The following is a 19430-nucleotide window of genomic DNA, read 5'->3' on the forward strand; positions in this document are numbered from 1 at the left end:
CCTGGCCTCAAGCAATCCCCCTGACTCAGCCTTTCAAAGTAGTAGGATTATAGGTACGAGTCACCATACCCTGTCCTAGATTTGGTCTTCTAAGCACATATTGAGGGGGTGGAGAATAAACACATATCTTTCTCTTCCCTTCCACAGAATTGCCTACTCATCCTAGTACAAAGAATGAAGTCATCTTCTTTTTAAAGCTTTTGTTGTCTTTTGGGTAATGTAATCTTTAGTAAATTATTAATATGTAAAGAATGGTGAATTAAAAATTTTCATCCTACAATAAAACCATGGGAAATAAGACTAGAAATATGACTTTTCAACATACTGTAGAGAGGTCTAAATTCTGAGGCCCTTTTAAAAAAAAACCTAAAAAACTTATTTTGGTAGGCTATGGAAAACACCAGAAGATTTTGGAAGCAGAGGAGGGTTGGCAATTATTATTAATAATTAGACTTTGCAACAGATTAGATGATAGGAAAGAAATAACTGAATATCTAAAGATTACTCAAATTTCAAAACTTGGAGATTGATGGTACAATAAATACAAATACGGAAGTCAAGAGATGGAACTGACTTAGGGAGAAATATGAATTCTGTTTCAGTCAGGTTGATTTTCTTTCTTTCTTTCTTTCCTTTTTTTTTAGACGGAGTTTCGCTCTTGTTACCGAGGCTGGAGTGCAATGGCGCGATCTTGGCTCACCGCAACCTCCACCTCCTGGGTTCAGGCAATTCTCCTGCCTCAGCCTCCTGAGTAGCTGGGATTACATGCACGTGCCACCATGCCCAACTAATTTCTTGTATTTTTAGTAGAAACGGGGTTTCACCATGTTGACCAGGATGGTCTCGATCTCTTGACCTCATGATCCACCCACCTCGGCCTCTCAAAGTGCTGGGATTACAGGCTTGAGCCACCGCGCCCGGCCAAGTCAGGTTGATTTTCAAGGACCCATTTGTGGGCTCAGAGATTTGGGAGTTATCTTTATTTACAGACTGTATATAAAGGTATGGGAATGAATGGCTCACTTGGTTAGAAGAAAGTGGTCAGAGGCAGAAGAACTAGAACAGTATCATATCACAGGGGCCAAAGGAAACGTTAAATAAGTCAAGGAAGACAGAGATTGACAGTGTCATTAAAGAGTGTTTGGCAAACTACCTCAGCATCCTAAGAAAAAAATTTAAAGAGAGTGCTAGGGTAGAGGGTCCATTACAAGAGCAGAAATTCAGACAAGTTACCTTAAGTGAAGAGGTAACTTCACTTACTTTGAGGATATACATTTGTTGAGCAAGGCATCTGCTAGGCACAGAAATCCAGGAAGAACCGAAGGACAGTGCTGTGGTTAACATAATACAGCCACTCTCCACATTTGTTTCTCTCTATAATTCTTGTCTCTACCAACTAACTGACTCTCTCTGTATCTCTGTATTTCTTCTGACTTCTGTTTAAAATTCATCTCCTTTATTCTGTTTTCTCTTTCAAGTCCCAGGCTCTACCTCATGGCAATCTTTAAGCTTTTGCTCTTAACTTTCAACTTCTGGATTCTCCCTTTATTTAAAGATTCCAATTCATGAGAGGTTCTGGTTTGCCAGATCACCTTTTCATATTAGGTCATGTCTTGGATTGCTGGACAGCCTATGAAATGAGTTTGAAGCCATCTGTGGCCTAGGAGGGGGAGTGGAGGCCATATGCTGTGTGGAGTCCCAACCTTTACAATGGACTGTGGGAATGACAGCTACTGTGATTAAAACATTTATCAGGTATTAGGAATCAATCTTAGTTTAAAATTCAAGTGTGCAAAGATTAGCACATAGTATTTTCTATAACAGTCCTAAATATTGACTTTGCATTCCCATTCCTGTGAGCTGGAGGTAAATTTAATTTGTTATTTTTCAAGAAAGCCATCCACACTGATTAATGCTAAAAGTCCGTTACCCAATCTGGTCAAGTTGACACATTTTGAAATATTCTGCCCCCCCACTCCAAAACACACACACACACACACACACACACACACACACACACACATACCTTTCTTTAAATATTTGGAAACATTAAATAAAGTGTCAAAACGAATTTAAGTGTTAGTTTTTAAATGGTGGATTAAAAATTGATTTTCTCCCTTCTCTTAGAAACTCATACTTCCTTAAGTCAAAACCAGAAGGGGAATGAAAAATAGACAATTTGCAATGAAACTAGAGACATCAAATAGCTTGAACCACAATCTATGAGGAAGAACTGCCAAATATAGTGAAAATCAAGCAGGAATGGAGAAAGGATGCTTAGGGATGCAGATCTTACATGAGGGGAGATGGTACCTTTCCAAAGAAAGTACCCCATCCTGTTGGCCATGACCCACAAGCCCTGGTACAGAACAATGAGAACAGGCAAGCAAGCTTAAGCTGGGGCTTTCCTGCACCCATTTGTTACACAGATTTGGGATATAGGAAAGGTGAAGTTGAACAAGGACAAATATACCATATTTGTAGAAAGCAGTCTGTTGTGGAGATAGAATGAAGGAGAGAGACTCTGCATTGCAAGCAACCCTACAGTGTTGATCATGGGGAAAAAAGAACCCATGCATACATTGTTTTCTAAAGAAAACAGCCTCAAATATGACCCTGCCTCCATCCTCATGTAAATCTCTTGCAAATAGCTGATTCAGGAAGAACTCACCTCATTCAAAGATGTTTAGAGAAATAAAAAATAAATAGCATCTATAAAACAACAATGGGAGAAAATGTCCAGAGCAAAGCACAGAGAGCTATGGAGTTAGAAGATATGAAAAAGAAATTACTAGAAATAAAGACTGGAGTGCGAAGCTTCAACATCTGTCTGATAGGAGTTTCGAAAAAGAGACTACAGAGAGTAGTTGAAAGGCAACATTCAAAGAGAAGATGGCCATATAAGGTCCAGACAGGCAAGACCAGGGGCTGGGGAGATCAGGCATCAGCAATAGGGAACACAGGCTATGTGGGAAATTATGGAGCAAAGGGCTAGGGACTCAAACAAAAGCATTTTGACAACAAAAGTGAGAATTTATATATGGAATGAGGGCAATATAAATAGTTAATAATGAGAATGGAATTTGATGATGAGGCAAAGAATGTCCAGCCACGTTCCCCTGGCTAGAATAAATCTGAATATAAGAGAAACTAAGCCCATAAGGAGAGGTAAATTCTAACTTAGAATGGGTAGGGTTAGGAATGAAGAAAAGAGCAGTTCTGGAAACTCCATTTCTCAAGGGGATGTATAACAGATGGAAATAGCTCTGGCTGGTTGGTCTCAAACTCCTGGGCTCAAGTGATTCTCCTGCCTCAGCCTCCCACAGTGCTGGGATTATAGGTGTGAGCCACCACACCTGACTCAGTTCTGTATTTTCTATTTGATTCCTTTTCATAATTTCTATCCCTTTATTGGTAGTCTCTATTTGGTAAAACATTCCTTTAGCTCTTTGAGCATATTTAAGTTAGTTGATTTAAAGTCCTTTTCTAGTAGGGCCATTGTCTAGACTTCCTTAGGGAAAACTTCTATTAGTTTTTTCTTCACTATGAATGGGCCATACTTTCTTGCTTCTTTGCATGCCTTGCTTGTTGAAAACTGAACATTTTAAATACTATAATGTGGCAATTATGGAAATCAGATTCTCCCCACCCCTGGGGTTAGTTTAGTTGTTGCTGCTGGTTGTGGATTACTTGCTTGCTTAGTGACTTTTCTTTTTCTTTTTGCTAAGACAGAGTCTCACTCTGTTGCCCAGGCTGGAGTGCAGTGGTGTGATCTTGGCTCACTGCAACCTCTGCTTCCTGGGTTCCAGTGATTCTCCTGCCTTAGTCTCCCAAGTAACTGGGACTACAGGTGTGTGCCACCACGCCTGGCTAATGTTTTGTATTTTTAGTAGAGATGGGGTTTCATGTGTTAGCCAGGATGGTCTTGATCTGACCTCATGATCCACCCACCTCGGCCTCCCAAAGTGCTGGGATTACAGGCATGAGCCACTGTGCCCGGCCACTTGCTTAGTGACTTTTCTAAACTATTTTTGTAAAGTCTGTTATCCTTGTTATGTGCAGTCACTGAAACCCATGTTTCGTTAGCTCAGTGGTCAGCTTGTGTTTTGACAGTTTCCTCAAATGCCTGGAGCCAAAAAGGAAAAAAAAAGAAAAAGAAAAAGAAAAAAGTACTATTTCAGTCTTTGCCATCTGTCTCTGTGTTGTGATGCTCCTTTAATACTTAGCTAGGCTGTTTATAGCTCTGTCTTAGCTGTTAAGTCCTGCTCACATGGAGCCTGAAGGTCAGCCAGAAGTAAAAGCTTAGGGTCTTCTCAGACCTGTTTGAGTATGTATCTATATACCTGGTCATGATTATGGGCTTCTTGACCACAAGGTATACATGGGAATTTTTTGTTTTTTAATTTTTGAGACCAAGTCTTGCTGTGTCACCCAGGCTGGAGTGCAGTGGCATCATATCAGCTCACTGCAACCTCTGCCTCCCAGGTTAAAGTGATTCTCTTGTCTCAGACTCCTGGGTAGCTGGGACTACAGGTATGAGCCACTGTGCCCAGCTTCTGTATTTATATTTCTGAAATGTGTTTATAACAAAGAAGTGAAGGGGAGCCTGGATGGTTGATGATACCATACTACTGACTGAGGAATCTGATTTATTTTCCAATTCTTCGTATATAATTTCTAGAAAACAAAAATAAAATAAAGGTAATAACTAAGAAGGTAATAATAAGAAGGTAATAAATAAAGGTAATAACTAAGAAGTTGAAAATAAAACTTTCAACTGATACCTGGAAAGTGAGTAAAGAGAGAGATGTGCTACAAAGTACATTTCTTTGGTTTAGTACTTTCTTCCTCTGCCTTGATTCTATATTAAAGTTTAAATAGCATCATACGCTATAATGTCAGAAAACACTCAGTCTACTTGTTCACTTCCAAAGGAGAGATTATGTGCTTTTACTCTAGTTGCACCAATTGTCAACTCCTTTAGGAATGGAGCCCATCATCCTAGAGTGTTAAAATGGGCAACAAGAAAGAGAAACTCATTTTAGCTGTTCTTTTCTAAAGGTATCCTCCAGCTCCTCCTCCAACATTGACCCAGTCAACTATATTGAAACAAATGATTCAATCATCCACCTACCCTCTAAAGTGGTGATAGAAGATATTACTATGGAGCTACACTGCCCACTGTGCAATGATTGGTTTTGCGACCCACTGATGCTAAGCTGTGGCCACAACTTCTGTCAAGCCTGTATCCAAAACTTTTGGAGGCTGCAAGCAAAGGAAACATTCTGTCCTGAGTGTAAGATGCTATGTCAGTATAGCAACTGTACATTCAACCTTGTACTGGACGGGTTGGCAGAAAAGATTAAGAAGTTACCCCTACTCAAGGGCCATCCACAGTGTCCAGAGCATGGAGAGAACCTGAAATTGTTCAGTAAACCAGATGGGAAACTGATCTGCTTTCAATGCAAGGATGCTCGGTTGTCTGTGGGGCAGTCTAAGGAGTTCCTGCAAATCTCTGATGCTGTCCATTTCTTCACGGTGGGTGAGCTCTGGGCCTTGAACAATCCCTTAGAAAAACTAGGAAAAATATTTTACAGGGCTTCTTCTTTTTTCCAACCCCAACCCTTTATTCAAATGATGATTAGAAAGCCCAGATTGCTCAGAAAGAACAACATATCTTGCCAAGTTCTTTTTCCAGAGTTGCTGCTTATAGGAAAGGAACAATGGAGGAGCTCTGGCTTACTCCCTCAATCAAATCTGTACCGAAACTCTGCCACGGTAGCACTCTGCTAAACCCTGTGTAGAATGTGGATATATAAGATACTGCTCTTGTTATAAAAATTTCAAAATTGGATTAAGTTTAAAATGAAGAAAACAACAGAAGCAATATAAGATAATCTATTATTAAAAGTTAAATTTTGTCACATTTGTAATTCTTAAGGGTTTAGAATTTCTGAGAAGATTAGAGAAAGATGAAGTAGTTGGGGGAAATATAGTGAAAGAAAAGGAAAGGACTTGAGCTGGGAAATCATTTGGATTTGGAAGGGTAGAGGGAAGAATCAAGTGTTCCAAGTGAGAACAACACAAGTAAAATTATAGATGCTGAGAACAGTGTGTAACTAGAGTGGAAAATGTTTAGAGTTCTATTCCCTTCTTCAAACGCCTGTAGCTAGCTACTAAGAGAGAAAAACTAAGTTTTAAGCTGTAATTTTCTCCATGATTCTTTTTTTTTTGAGATGGGGTCTCAGTATGTTGCCCAGGTTGGTTTCAAACTCCTGGGCCCAAGTGATCCTCCCATCTCAGTCTCCCAAAGTGCTGAGATTACAGATGTGGACTACCACACCTGACCTTGTTTTTCTTTTCTTCTTCACAATTCTTGAAGGAGACAAGAACTATGGTACAGAGGAAAAGGAAGATTTTTGCATCAAGAGCTTGCTTTTTTCTTGCACACGGGGGCCTTGGGGAAGATGTCCTTTATCATCCTTTATCTCCTGAGTCAGTCTGGGCTAATTCTATTTGGTATTCTCAGGAGGAGCTTGCCACCCAACAGGGTCAACTGGAGGCAACTCTGAAGGAGCTTCAGTCCCTGAGGAAGGAGCAGAAGGAAGCTATTGCTGCTTGCAAGGTGAGGAATAAGATAGAGGGGTTATGAGACAGAACTGGAACACACTCTCCATGTAACTTTAGCTATGGGTACAAAGGTGCCTAACATATGTTATGAACACACTAAATGGCACTTGGGATATAGAATTGGAAAACTGAGACTGCAGGGTGGAAAGGAATATGGTGGTGGAGTAGATTCCTAATAGCTGCTCAACAGAGCAGATTAACCTTTCCCCTAATAATGCTGATCTTTTTGATGGTTCATTTACCAGGTGACTGTTGTGGGGTTGAAATCTGTCTGGTTTTTGGCTTTATCTATGGCAAAATAAGGAATTTACCAGAAAAAAATCTCTAAAGATTGCTATGTCCAAAGAAATACCCTTCTTTCCTTTGAGTTTGTAACCAGAAACCTCTAGACCTGTGTCTCTATGGTTGTAAGTTTTTCCATCTGATTTGATCCTTCTTAGCTTCCTCCAAACTAAATAAAGCTATTGTCTGCACTTTCAACTTCATAGGCACTCTAGAACAACACTAATGGCTACAGATTTGGCAGATCAGCCCCTATGTTGGGGGTCCTAAATTGGAAGTTCTGTTTCTTTATTAATTATTCCATGGAGAAGAGCCTTTTCAGTTATTTACCATCTGGAAGAAGAAATATGTAGACTCAGGGAAAGAAGAAGGATATGTGGAAGTAATGATGTCTTTAGAGAATCTTTTCCTGTTGTAAAAGTTCCTATTAGTGTCAACATTCATTCATTCATTTAACAACTATTTATTGAGTGGGCCAAGCATAATACTAGATACTGGGGTTGGGAGACAGGTGTAAATTAAACTCACCAGTATAAATAAAATAACAACTGTGATAGGTACTATAATGAAAGTATAGGGTATGATGATAGCATATAAATGGAGAACATAGTCTGGACTGGAAGAGGGGTGTTCTCTGAAGAAGTCACTTACTAAAAATTGAGAATTGAATGATAAGTAACTTAGCAAAGTGAACTGGGTGAGTGAGAATATGAAGGAGGTGGCCTGGAGAAGAATGTTCTAGGAATAGAAAAGAGCATATGGAAAAGTCCTGAGACAGAAAGTTAGCTGCTATGTTAAATAGAGAAAAGGCCAATAAAGCTGGAACATGCTAAGCAAGATGATATTGAAGAGATGGATATGGGCTCACTGTAACCTCAAACTCTTGGACTCAAGAGATCTTCCCACCTCAGCTTTCTGAGTATCTGGGACTAGTGTGCCATACCTGGCTAATTATTTTATTTTTGGAGAGATTCAGTCTCAGTATGTTGCCCAGTCTTGAACTCCTGTTCAAGCAATCCTCCCAGCTTAGCTTCCCAAAGTGTTGGAATTACAGGTATGAGCCCAGCCAAGACTATCTGAAGGGTGCAATAATAATTATGGACCATGGAATTCAAGGTAGATAAGAGAGGACATGAAGGTAGAAGTTCCTGAATAGAAATGGAGGGGTTGGTGAATAGGAGGTTTCAATGAGATCCAACAATTGTTGAAATAGGGGTATCTGAGTGAGCTTGGTGCATAAAAAGTTATTTTGGAGATGATGCAATTGCTGGGCGTGATAAAATCCTTGGTGAGACTATGGGAATGAATCAATAAAGGCGAAAATCACTAGAAATGAGGAGAATGAGGAACTGAGAAGCCAGGACACCAAATGGTTTACCTGTGAGGATGTTGAGGTCACCCAAGAAAAGAGCTACAAGTGTAACAGTTATCAATTTCAGCACTTCATATGTTATCTCCTGCTTCTTTTATATTGTCCTTGTAGCAGGAGTGGCATTCCCCCAGTTCTGATTTCTAGGTAAGGACAGTTCTTCCAGACTCCCAATGACTCCAGTCTAATAGTACCACTTGGCAGCTATTGGTTTACCAATCTAGGAGGCTATTATCATCCATTTTAGAATGTTTACTTAACTCCATGGTCTTATTTAATATGGCCCTGGTTACCATCTCAGTACTGCAATAGGAACCTAGAGGCCACTTTTGACTATTTCACCCTAGAACTATTAAATTAGTTGGAAAAGAAGGAGTAAGTCCCCCAAAGGACTCATTTTAATGTTTGAATTTGATTATCAGTAGACAGTTGTATGCATTTTTTTCTGTAATGGTATTTCCCAAGTGTGTGAGTGTTGCGGGTGTGGGTTCCCCTTCCCCGAGCACTAGTCTCTGTAATAACCATGGTGATAATCATGGAGGTTTCCAGGAAAACAAGCTATATCTGCAGCAACATGTGTCCATGGGGTTTCTAAAGCTGCATAAGTTCCTAGACAGCAAAGAAGAGGATATTTTAACTGAACTCCAGGAAGAGGAGAAAGCCTTGAGTGAGGAGATGGAGCTGAATCTGAGCTACCTTCAGGAGCTATGTGTCCTAGCCAAGGATATGTTGGTGAGCATTCAGGCAAAGATGGAACAACAGAACTACTTTGACTTTCTCAAAGTGAGAATCCATATCAATATAATTATGGGTACCTTCCTACCTAGAAGGGGGAAGAGGTTTGGAAAGAATGCAGGAGTGGCTTTTTACAGTCAGGGAAAGCAAAACAAAACAAATTGCTATAGTGCTTCTAAGATTCTCTGGAAGAAAAGCAGGAAGGTACTTCAGCTATATGCACAGCAAAAGCTTTACTTTTATCCTCTAGGAAATAAGTTAAATTCCATTAATAATAGTATATATTAATAGTTTAATATTTTTCCATAAAGAGCCTGACACTTTATTTCTCAAAAATAAAAATATTGCAGCATGAATTGTATCTCTGGCTCTCAGTAATCATAAGTTGACTTGTCTGAAAAGCTGTTTTCTAACCTTTGCTTTCTTAAGCTTCACCTCTAAAGAAATGTTGGTTACCATCTCAGCATTCAGAAGTTTAATTAGCTAGAGTAAGGAAAAGTGGCCTTGGGACTGGAATACTTACTGTGTTTTTCCTCTGAGACTATTTGAAAGTATAGGTAAAGATAGCTTAACTTTAAGTGTTGTATTATTGGCTTCTGTCTTGCTCCCTGTAGAAGGGAACTCTAGAAAGAGCAAAAGACCAGTTTAACCTGGGTTAGGATCAGGGATGAAGATTAGAAAAAGTGTATGAAGAATAAGAAGTTGGGAGAAGATAAGTTGAGGACCATCTGCACAAATTCTGGTGGTGGCTAGTATTATCAAAGAAATTTCGGGAGCCGATGAACAGGCATCTGATGTCTCTCTTTCTCCTTTCTTCTAGGACATCGTACCTCTTTTAGATAGTTAAGTGTTTCCCTATGGTACTCTCAATATCCTTCCTTGAGTCTCTGGAGGATGTCTAAGGATAAATGATTTATGTCCCCTGCAGCTTGAAGCAAGGAATGGGGGTGCTGGCAACAAGAGAGCTTATTTCCAGAAATCTGAACCCGGGCCAGTACAAAGGTCCTATCCAGTACATGGTATGGAGGGAAATGCAGGACACTCTCTCTCCAGGTATCAGCGGGTAGTAGCTATTGGTTCTTGGGGCTCCTAATCTATGTTTAATCTGTGGGATATCGTCTGTGGCCCTAATTAGGTTTTTACAGTCTGGGATATTGGAAGGGTAGAGTTTGGCCAAAAGGAGGCTAGTTGGTATGACCGAATTTCTTCTAGTATCATGACCTAAGAATTTATGGTTTTGTGCTGATAAACAGATAAGAGTTTGATATCAGGATTACTTCTTAGCCTATGATTTTGTTTGACTGTTTTATGAAATATGAGAACAGACAAAATTTTATGTTGCTTTGCTAAATCAGCTATATGGATCCCTGGGGCTTCTCTGCTCTGAAGAAGGAGGTTTCTGTACATGCTCTTTGTATGTACACTGGGTCTTTATAGTTTCTCTTGTGCTTGATGTTCATGGCATAGAGTATTTTAGAAGACTGTTTAGATTTTCAGTGCTTCAGAAGAAAACCAATAATTTAAATAAATGTACCTAAAAAGGACACTAAGTTTTTGTGTTCCTGCAGATACCAAAGGACTGAGCAAGACAAAATAACATACATGGCATTTCAAGAACATCAAATAAAGTTCTAAATAAAAATCTTTATAGAAATAAAATTCTAAAGTTTTTATAGAATTCATAGACATTATTATTATTATTGTTTGGGGTTATTGATTTAATGACAAATCACAAACATATCCCTGATTTAATGAAAAATCACAAATTTTTCCAGGTAATTGACATTGAAAAAATCAACTTTACTGAGATATAGTTGACATAGAGTAAAATTCACCAATTTTAAGGGCACAATTTGAGGAGTTCTGATAAATATATACACTTAGGTAAACATCTCCATAATCAAAATATAGAAAATTCTATAATCAAAATATAGAAAATTCTATTACTCCGAAAAGTTTCTACATGCCCCTTTGCAATCAGTCTCTTTCTACTACTCTCCCCCTCTAACATTCACTGTTATGTTTTATTTCACTTTAGATGTGTCTTTTCTAAATTTTTATCTAAGCAATAGCATACATTATGTAGTGTTTCATGTCTGGCTTTTTTAACTTAGCATAATGCTTCTTTTGAGTACTTACGTTGTTCCATGTATCAATAATCATGAATATTCCTTCAGTTTGCTTATTCATTTGCCAATTGATGGACATAGGGTAGTCCATGGTAGTTTTATCCATCCTGCAATTAATGAAAATCCCAGTTCCTCTATATCCTTTCCAAAACTTGATATTGTCAATCTTTTTAATTTTATTTACTGTTTTATTGAATGTACAGTAATATATCATTGTGGTTTTAATTTGCATATTTCTTTTTTTTGGTCGGAGGGTAGGACAGAGTCTCACTCTGTTTCCCAGGCTAGAGTGCAGTGGTGCAATCTCAGCTCACTGGAACCTCTGCCTCCAAGGCTCAAGTGGTTCTTATGCCTCAGTCTCTGAAGTAGCTGAAATTACAGGCATGCGCTGCCATGCCTAGCTAATTTTTGTACTTTTAGTAAAGGCGAGATTTTGCCATGTTGGCCAGGCTGGTCTTGAACTCCTGGCCTCATGTGATTCACTCACCTCAGCCTCCCAAGGTATTGGAATTACAGGCATGAGCTGCAGTACGGGCTGTATATCTCTAATGAGCAATTCTGTTGAGCATCTTTTCATGTGCTTCCTTGCCATTCATATATCTTTTTGGATATGTTCAATCTTTTGTCTGAATTTTTATTAAATCATTTTATTATTAAGTTGTAAAGGATACAAATCCTTTATCAGATATATGTTTCTTAAATATTTTTTCTCACTAGATGGCTTGGCTTTTCATTTTTTAACAGGGTTGTTCAAAGAAATACATTTTAAATTTTAATACAGTCCAATATACTAATTGAGTCATTGATGGGTCATAAAAAGGTGCTTCATGTATTTTTCAGCTCTATTATTTAGGTGAATACACTGTTAAGATTGTTATGATCTTTTAATGACTCAATCTCACTAAAATTATAAAATGTTCATCTTTATCCCTGTTACTATTCCCTTTCCTGAAGTCTATTTTGTCTAATATCAATATTGTCACTCTGTTTTTCTTTAGATTTGTTTAAAAAAAATCTTTGTTTTTTTAATCAAACAAAATTATCTGTTTGCGTAGTACATTTTTTCTCATCACCTTACTTTTAACTTATTTATGTTTTTATATTTTAGGTATGTTTTATGTGGCTGGCATATAGTTTAGTCTTGCTTTTTTATTCAATCTGACAATCTATGTCTTTTAATTGAAGTGTTTTGACTATTTACATTTAATGTTACTAATATGTCTGGGCTTAAATTGACCAGCTTGGTTATTTGTTTTTTAACCATACTATCTGGCTTTGTTCCTTTTTTCTCTATACCTTCCTTCTTTTGGATTGAGCACCCTTTAGTTTTCCTTTTCATCTTCTTGTTTTTTTTTTTGTTTGTTTGTTTTGAAACAGAGTCTCATTCTGTCACCCAAGCTGGAGTGTGCAGTGGTGTGATCTTGGCTCACTGCAACCTCTGCCTACCGGGTTCAAGCAATCCTCCCCACTCAATCTCCTGAGTAGCTAGGATTACAGGCATGCACCACCACACCTGGCTAATTTTTTTTTTTTTTTTGTATTTTTAGTAGAGATAGGGTTTCACTATGTTGACCAGGCTGGTCTCAAATTCCTGACGTCAAGCTATTCACCCACCTTGGCCTCCTGAAGTACTGGGATTAGAGACATGAGCCTCTGTGCCTGGCCTCTTTGGCTAATTTTAAGACTTGCTTTTTGTTACTTGATTCCATCAATTTGATTATACAGGCTCTTGGTGTGAATTTCTTTGTATTTATTCTGCTTGTGCTTCACTGAGCTTCTTGGATATAAGGGTTTATTGTTTTCATCAAATTTGGAATAATGTCAGCTGGTATTTCTCCAAATGCTTTTTTTTTACCAACCCCTTTTCTCCTCTCCTTCTTGGAGTCTAATTTTACATATTTTAGACAACTTGCATTGATAGTATTTTTTTAGCCTTTTTTTCCCCTCACACTTCATTTAAAATGGTTTCTACTGTTATTCAAATTGTCTCATCTTTTCTTCTGCATGGTATAATCTTCTGTTAATATTATTCAAGATATTTTCCTTTTATATACATTTCATTTCATTTCTAGAAGTTTCATTTGACTCTTTTTATATCTTGCATATCTCTTCTCACCATATTCATGCTTTCCTCTACATTCTTGAAAAAGTGGAAGACACTTAACCATTTTAATGTCCTTCTATGAATTCTATCATCATTGTCATTTCTGGGCCTGATTTTATTGTTTGATTGTTCTCCTGACTGAGGTTTATATTTTTCCTGCTGCTTTGCCTGGCTAGTAATTTTTTCCTTTTTAGTGGGCTTTATTTTTTAGGACACTTTTAGATTTTTAAATTTTACAGAGAAACTGAGACGATAGTACAGAGTTTTTATATACCCCATCAGTTTTTCCTATTATTAACATCTTACATTTAACATTTTTTACAACTAATGAACCAAATTGATATATTATTAACTAAAATCCATAGTTCCTTTAGATTTTCTCAGTTTTTATCTAATGTCATTTTTCTGTTTCAGGTTGCCATCTAAGATGCCACATTACACTTAGTTGTCATTTTCTTGACTGTGACAGTTTCTCAGACTTGCCTTATTTTTTATGACTCAGACAGTTTTGAGGAGTACTAGTCATATATTTTGTAAGGATGCTGCACTACTTCGATTTTTTGATGTTTTCCTCATAAAATGTTGGTTATGAGTTGGGAGAGGAAGACAGTAGCATTAAAGTGCCATTGTCATCACATCATATTAAGTGTACATACTGTCAACATGATTTATGACTATTGATGTTGACTTTAATCACCTGGCTGAGGAAGTGTCTGCCAGGTTTCTACACTATAAAGTTACTCTTTTTTTCTCCTTCTATACTTATATACTTTGGAAGGCAGTCACTGTGCACAGCCCATACTTAAGGAGTGGGTGGTTATGCTCCCCTTCCCTGAGGGTAGAGTATTCATGTAAATTATTCGAAATTTTGCTGTCCTGGAGATTTGTCTTTTCTGGTTGGTAATGTTTTACTGGATGTAAAATATGATGAATTTCATATTGTTCATACTGATGAATTTACTCATTTTGGTGAATTTTATATTTGCTAGATTTTGTTGTAGTTGTTTCAGTTCTATTGAATTTAACTCTGGCATGCAGTTAACATTGTATGAAATAATTTTGTTCCTTTTGAGGCTTAAATAAAGCCTTCTTAGAGTGGCTCAAGAACAGCCTTTAATCTAGGGCTAACTTAGCCTATTTTCTAAGGTAATAACCCTTTTGATTACTCTATGAGTAATAATTAATAATTTTATGACATTTTTCCATTCTGGTTGGCAAAATTGAAAACTATTTCCAGCTTTGTGTGAGCTCCAGAAATTGTTCAGTCTACTTATTTCTGGGGGTTCTTTCTCTGGCCTTGATGAGTTTCACTGCATGCATATGCAGAGCTGTACTCAGCCACAGCCTTGAGAGAATCCCTTTGTAGATGTTCAAAAGTTTCTGTAGGCCGGGCACGGTGGCTCACGCCTGTAATCCCAGCACTTTGGGAGGCTGAGGCGGGCGGATCACGAGGTCAAGAGATAGAGACCATCCTGGCCAACATGGTAAAATCTTGTCTCTACTAAAAATACAAAAATTAGCTGGGCATGGTGGTGTGCGCCTGTAGTCCCAGCTACTCGGGAGGCTGAGGCAGAATTGCTTGAACCCAGGAGGCAGAGGTTGCAGTGAGCCAAGATTGCACCACTGCACTCCAGCCTGGCGCCTGGCGATGGAGCAAGACTCTGTCTCAAAAAAAAAAAAGTTTCTGTGAAGTTCCCTCCTCTGTGTTACTTTGCTCAGCAAATTGTAGCTGCCTTGGTATGACACAGGTTCTTCCTGTTTACTCTGTAAAGCCAAACTTCACTTCTTGCAATCTTTTAAAGTGCAAACTGATTTTTAAATTTTTGGTGTAATTTTACATCAAGAAAACCAAATGAGATTTATTTAATATATGACTATTTATTAATAATGTATTATTTATCCATATACTCTCCCTCTATACAGAGTGGGAAATTGTTTTTCTATGGTAACTGCGCTCAGACCTTTGTAAAATATAGTCCATAGTTTTTATTTCGAAGTCTTTACTTATTTTGTAGATCCATATATTCTCCTTTTCTGCAAGGCTTATAAATTAGGCTGTTGCTTTAGAGCAGGAGCTGGCACTTTTTCTGTAAAGGTTTGAAGAGTAAATATTTTAGGCTTTGCACGTGTATGGTCTTTGTTGCAGCTACTTAATCTGCCCTTGTAGTGAAAAAGAAGCTACAGACAACATATAAATGAATGGTCATAAATGTAATCTGATAAAACTTTACTTACAAAGTAGGCAGTGGGCCAGATTTGACCTGTTGGTTGTAGTTTGCCTATTCTAGCTTAGGGAATTATGCAATTTAAAATATTTGCATGAACAAAGGCCCGAATAATGGGGAGTGATCCATATAGGGAAAAAGCATTCTAGGACAAGGAAAGAAACTGTAAGGACCCTGAAGTAGGAATGAACTTCATTATGTTCAAGGAACTGCCAACAGACAAGGGTGGATGAATCAAAGTAAATAAGGGAGAGTGTGGTAGGAGATGAAGTAGACAGGTGGGTAAGTCATGTAGCTCTTTTTTCCTCTGTAAGGACTCTGGATTTTATCTCAGATGTGATGGTAAACATAAGAGTATGATGAGCAGGAAAATGGCATGATCTCATTCATGGTATGTATAGAACAGGATGCAGATGGGCAGGAGTGGAAACAGAATAGTGAAAAGCTATTGCAGTAGTTTCAGGCCAGTGATATTTATGGAAGTAGTCACAAGTGTTTTGGCACAAGATATACTTTGAAGGTGGAGCTGACAGAACTTTTTGTTGTACGAATATGGCATGAGAGGGAAAGAGAGTCAAAAAGCTGACTCAGGAATCTTCAGAGCCAATGCAGGCTGAACTAGCCAGAGGTGTCCGAGGCTTAGCAAAGAGAGCAGATTGGGATTCCAAAAAGTTACTAAAAAGCATTTATGGTACCTCCAAAGAAAACCTAGTCCTCATATCAGAAAGATTAGCAACCCAAAGTGAATGGGGATATGTAAGGGTATAGGGATTTGGCCTCTATGGAAAAATTCAAGATTCTTAATTCTTCAAAGACTGTTGTTGGAAAGAAAAGTCCTTGGGATGCTGGAAAAGACTCAGGCTTTCTTGAGAAGATAGAGTTACACTAGAGTTAGTGACTAGCCTGGCCAACATGGTAAAAACCTGTCTCTACTAAAATTACAAAAAAATCAGCTGAGTGTGGTGGCACACACCTGTAATTCTAGCTACTCGGGAGGCTGAAGTAGGAGAATCAGTTGAACGCAGGAGGCGGAGGTTGCAGTGAGCGGAGATTGTGCCACTGCACTCCAGCCTGGGTGATAGAGCAAGACTTCATCTCAACCAAAAAAAAGAGAGAGAGAGAGAAAGAGAGAGAGAGATACTAGCTTGATCTTGCTTCCAAGGATAAATAAATCTAATAACAACAAATGCATGCATATATATATCTGTGTCCATGATGTGAACACACATAGCTATTATGTCTCCTTTATCAAATTTCATGCCAAGGTCCAGTGATCTCACATCTGGAATTTGTGTCACCCTCTTACTGGTCTGCTTTCAATCTTTCTTCATTTAGTTTAGATATTCTTTTTTTTATTCTGCTGCCCTTTGATTGTCTAAACTAATGCTTGTAAAATTATCTGTGATGAAGGGCCAACTTAAAAAAATCTCAATCTGTCATGGACTGATACTTTTGTAGAATATAATATAAATTACTTGAAAAAGTGAAATTAGGCCAGCTGTAGTGGCTCATGCCTGTAATCCCAGCACTTTGAGAAGCCAAAGCGGGTGGATCACCTGAGGTTGGGAGTTCAAAACCAGCCTGACCAACATGGAGAAACCCTGTCTCTACTAAAAATACAAAATTAGCCAGTCATGGTGGCACATGCCTGTAATCCCAGCTACTTGCGGGGCTGAGGCAGGAGAATTGCTTGAATCCGGGAGGTGGAGGCTGTGGTGAGCCAATATTGGACCATTGAACTCCAGCCTGGGCAACAAGAGCAAAACACCGTCTCAAAAAAAAAAAAAAAAAAGTGAAATTAGAAAAAAACAAAGATTACAAAGTACAAGCCCAATTTTGTAATTATTAGATGCAACTGACATAAAATTACTGTCAAATTGCTATGAAAGTTTCTAAAAGTTTCCTCTTAATTTTTGTACTATCTTTGTCCCAGACTGTTAATCACAGTCTGTTGACCACATTATGAGTAGCAATGATATAAACCACTCTAGATCTCAAAAATCTAATTATCTGTTAAACCAAAATAAACTTCTCATGATTGTCCTCTAAACTCTGAACCAGTTAGCTCAGTCTTGCCTGTGTCTAACAGGGAAGCTCTTGTGTCCTCTTCCACACAAGGGACTGTTTTTAACCCATGTATTTCTTTCCCTCTGTTTATTCAAAACATCCTAAATACATCTCATATATATCATAATTGAATACTTATCTTCCTTAGAAAGCTCTCCTAGAAAAGGAAAAAGAGTAAAAATTACCTAATTCTTAGAATTTTTACCCTTTCCTAGAAAAGGAAATTAGGTAATTTTTACCCTTTTGGCATTTGTATTTTCTTATATTTATTAGTACAGATTTATATTATTTGTATTATTTCCTTTAATAGAGCATAAATTACTTCAGAGTAAACACTGATTTTGACCCTAAATATAAAAATGTTTAGAAAATAATAACATGGATACCCAAACAATAAAAAGCATGTAAGTGGCCAGACATGGTGGCTCATGCCTGTAATCTCAGCACTTTGGGAGGCCTAGGAGGGTGGGTTGCTTGAGGCCAGGAGTTCAAGACCAGCCTGGCCAACATGGCAAAACCCTATCTCTACTAAAAAATTACAAAGATTTGCCAGGTGTGGTGGTGCATACTTGTAATCCCGGCTACTCAGGAGGCTGAGGCATGGGAATTGCTTGAACCTAGAAAGCGGAGGTTGCAGTGAGCTGAGCTCCCACCACTGTACTCCAGCCTGGGCAACAGAGTGTTTGTCTCAAAAAAATATATATATGTATATATGTAATTGCTTGGCTGTCTAAAAGCCTATGTGTATGGGGAGATAAAGTACTGTTGAATATGAAATACTATCTTTTACTATGTGAATTTGTGTTTACTCCCTTTTCTCCCATGCTCTGCTTCCTTTTTTTTCTCTTACTAGGCCTATCTCCACTAACTCTGGACCCTAAAACGGCTCACCCAAATCTGGTGCTCTCCAAAAGCCAGACCAGTGTGTGGCATGGTGACATTAAGAAGGAAATACCTGATGATCCAGAGAGGTTAGACTCAAGTGTGGCTGTGCTGGGCTCAAGAGGCTTCACATCTGGAAAGTGGTACTGGGAAGTAGAAGTAGCAAAAAAGACAAAATGGACAATTGGAGTCGTCAGAGAATCCATCATTCGGAAGGGCCGCTGTCCTCTAACTCCTGAGCAAGGATTCTGGCTTTTAAGACTAAGGAACCAAACTGATCTAAAGGCTCTGGATTTGCCTTCTTGCAGTCTGACACTGACTAACAACCTCGATAAGGTGGGCGTATACCTGGATTATGAAGGAGGGCAGGTGTCCTTCTACAATGCTAAAACTATGACCCACATTTATACATTTAGTAACACTTTCATGGAAAAACTTTATCCCTACTTCTGTCCCTGCCTTAATGGTGGTGGAGAGAATAAAGAACCATTGCACATCTTACATCCACAGTAATTAGTCATACTATTATACAAATTCAGAGTGTTATTAAAGAGGTATTGAAATATTTTACCAGTCTCACTGGATTCTCTTCCCAAATTATTGGGAACTATAGAATAATGAAAAGAGGATGCACAAATCAAATTCCATTCTTTCAGTATCCTAAATGGATTTCACTGGAACCTTTCAAGATATCATTCTTCTCTGGGGATTTTATGACACAAGAACCACTCTTATGAAAGTGATCATCATGCTGCTGTTACTGGAGCAAATTGCAGCTTGAATTTGTGATGTTTGGGAACCCTTTTCAAATATGCCCAGAAATTATCATGCTGTCATATTTTCCAGCATAATGACCCTTAGTAGATGAATTCTCAGGTGTGCACTCTCCTCACTATTTAATTATCTTTTGATATAAATTTTTAACATTTCTTTTTTTAGAACTTATGGCTGCTATTTTATTTTACTTTATTTTATTTATTTATTTTTGAGACAGAGTCTTGCTGTGT

At 38.2% G+C, this 19430-nt stretch overlaps 1 protein-coding gene across 1 annotated transcript; it reads left to right on the forward strand.

The window, feature by feature from the left end:
• The first annotated feature begins 2306 nt into the window (after positions 1 to 2306).
• On the forward strand, positions 2307 to 18982 carry TRIM69 (tripartite motif containing 69). Its single transcript, XM_064365720.1, is given in 7 exon segments — positions 2307 to 2382; positions 5027 to 5538; positions 6530 to 6625; positions 8831 to 9064; positions 9837 to 9865; positions 9945 to 10069; positions 18395 to 18982. Coding segments are annotated over 7 exon segments (1614 nt in total). The 3' UTR covers positions 18937 to 18982.
• Positions 18983 to 19430: the final 448 nt, after the last annotated feature.

The sequence above is a fragment of the Aotus nancymaae genome, unplaced genomic scaffold (genome assembly GCF_030222135.1).
Source record: "Aotus nancymaae isolate 86718 unplaced genomic scaffold, 86718_ANA_hifiasm-v0.15.2.pri h1tg000062l, whole genome shotgun sequence".
NCBI classification, from domain to species: domain Eukaryota; kingdom Metazoa; phylum Chordata; class Mammalia; order Primates; family Aotidae; genus Aotus; species Aotus nancymaae.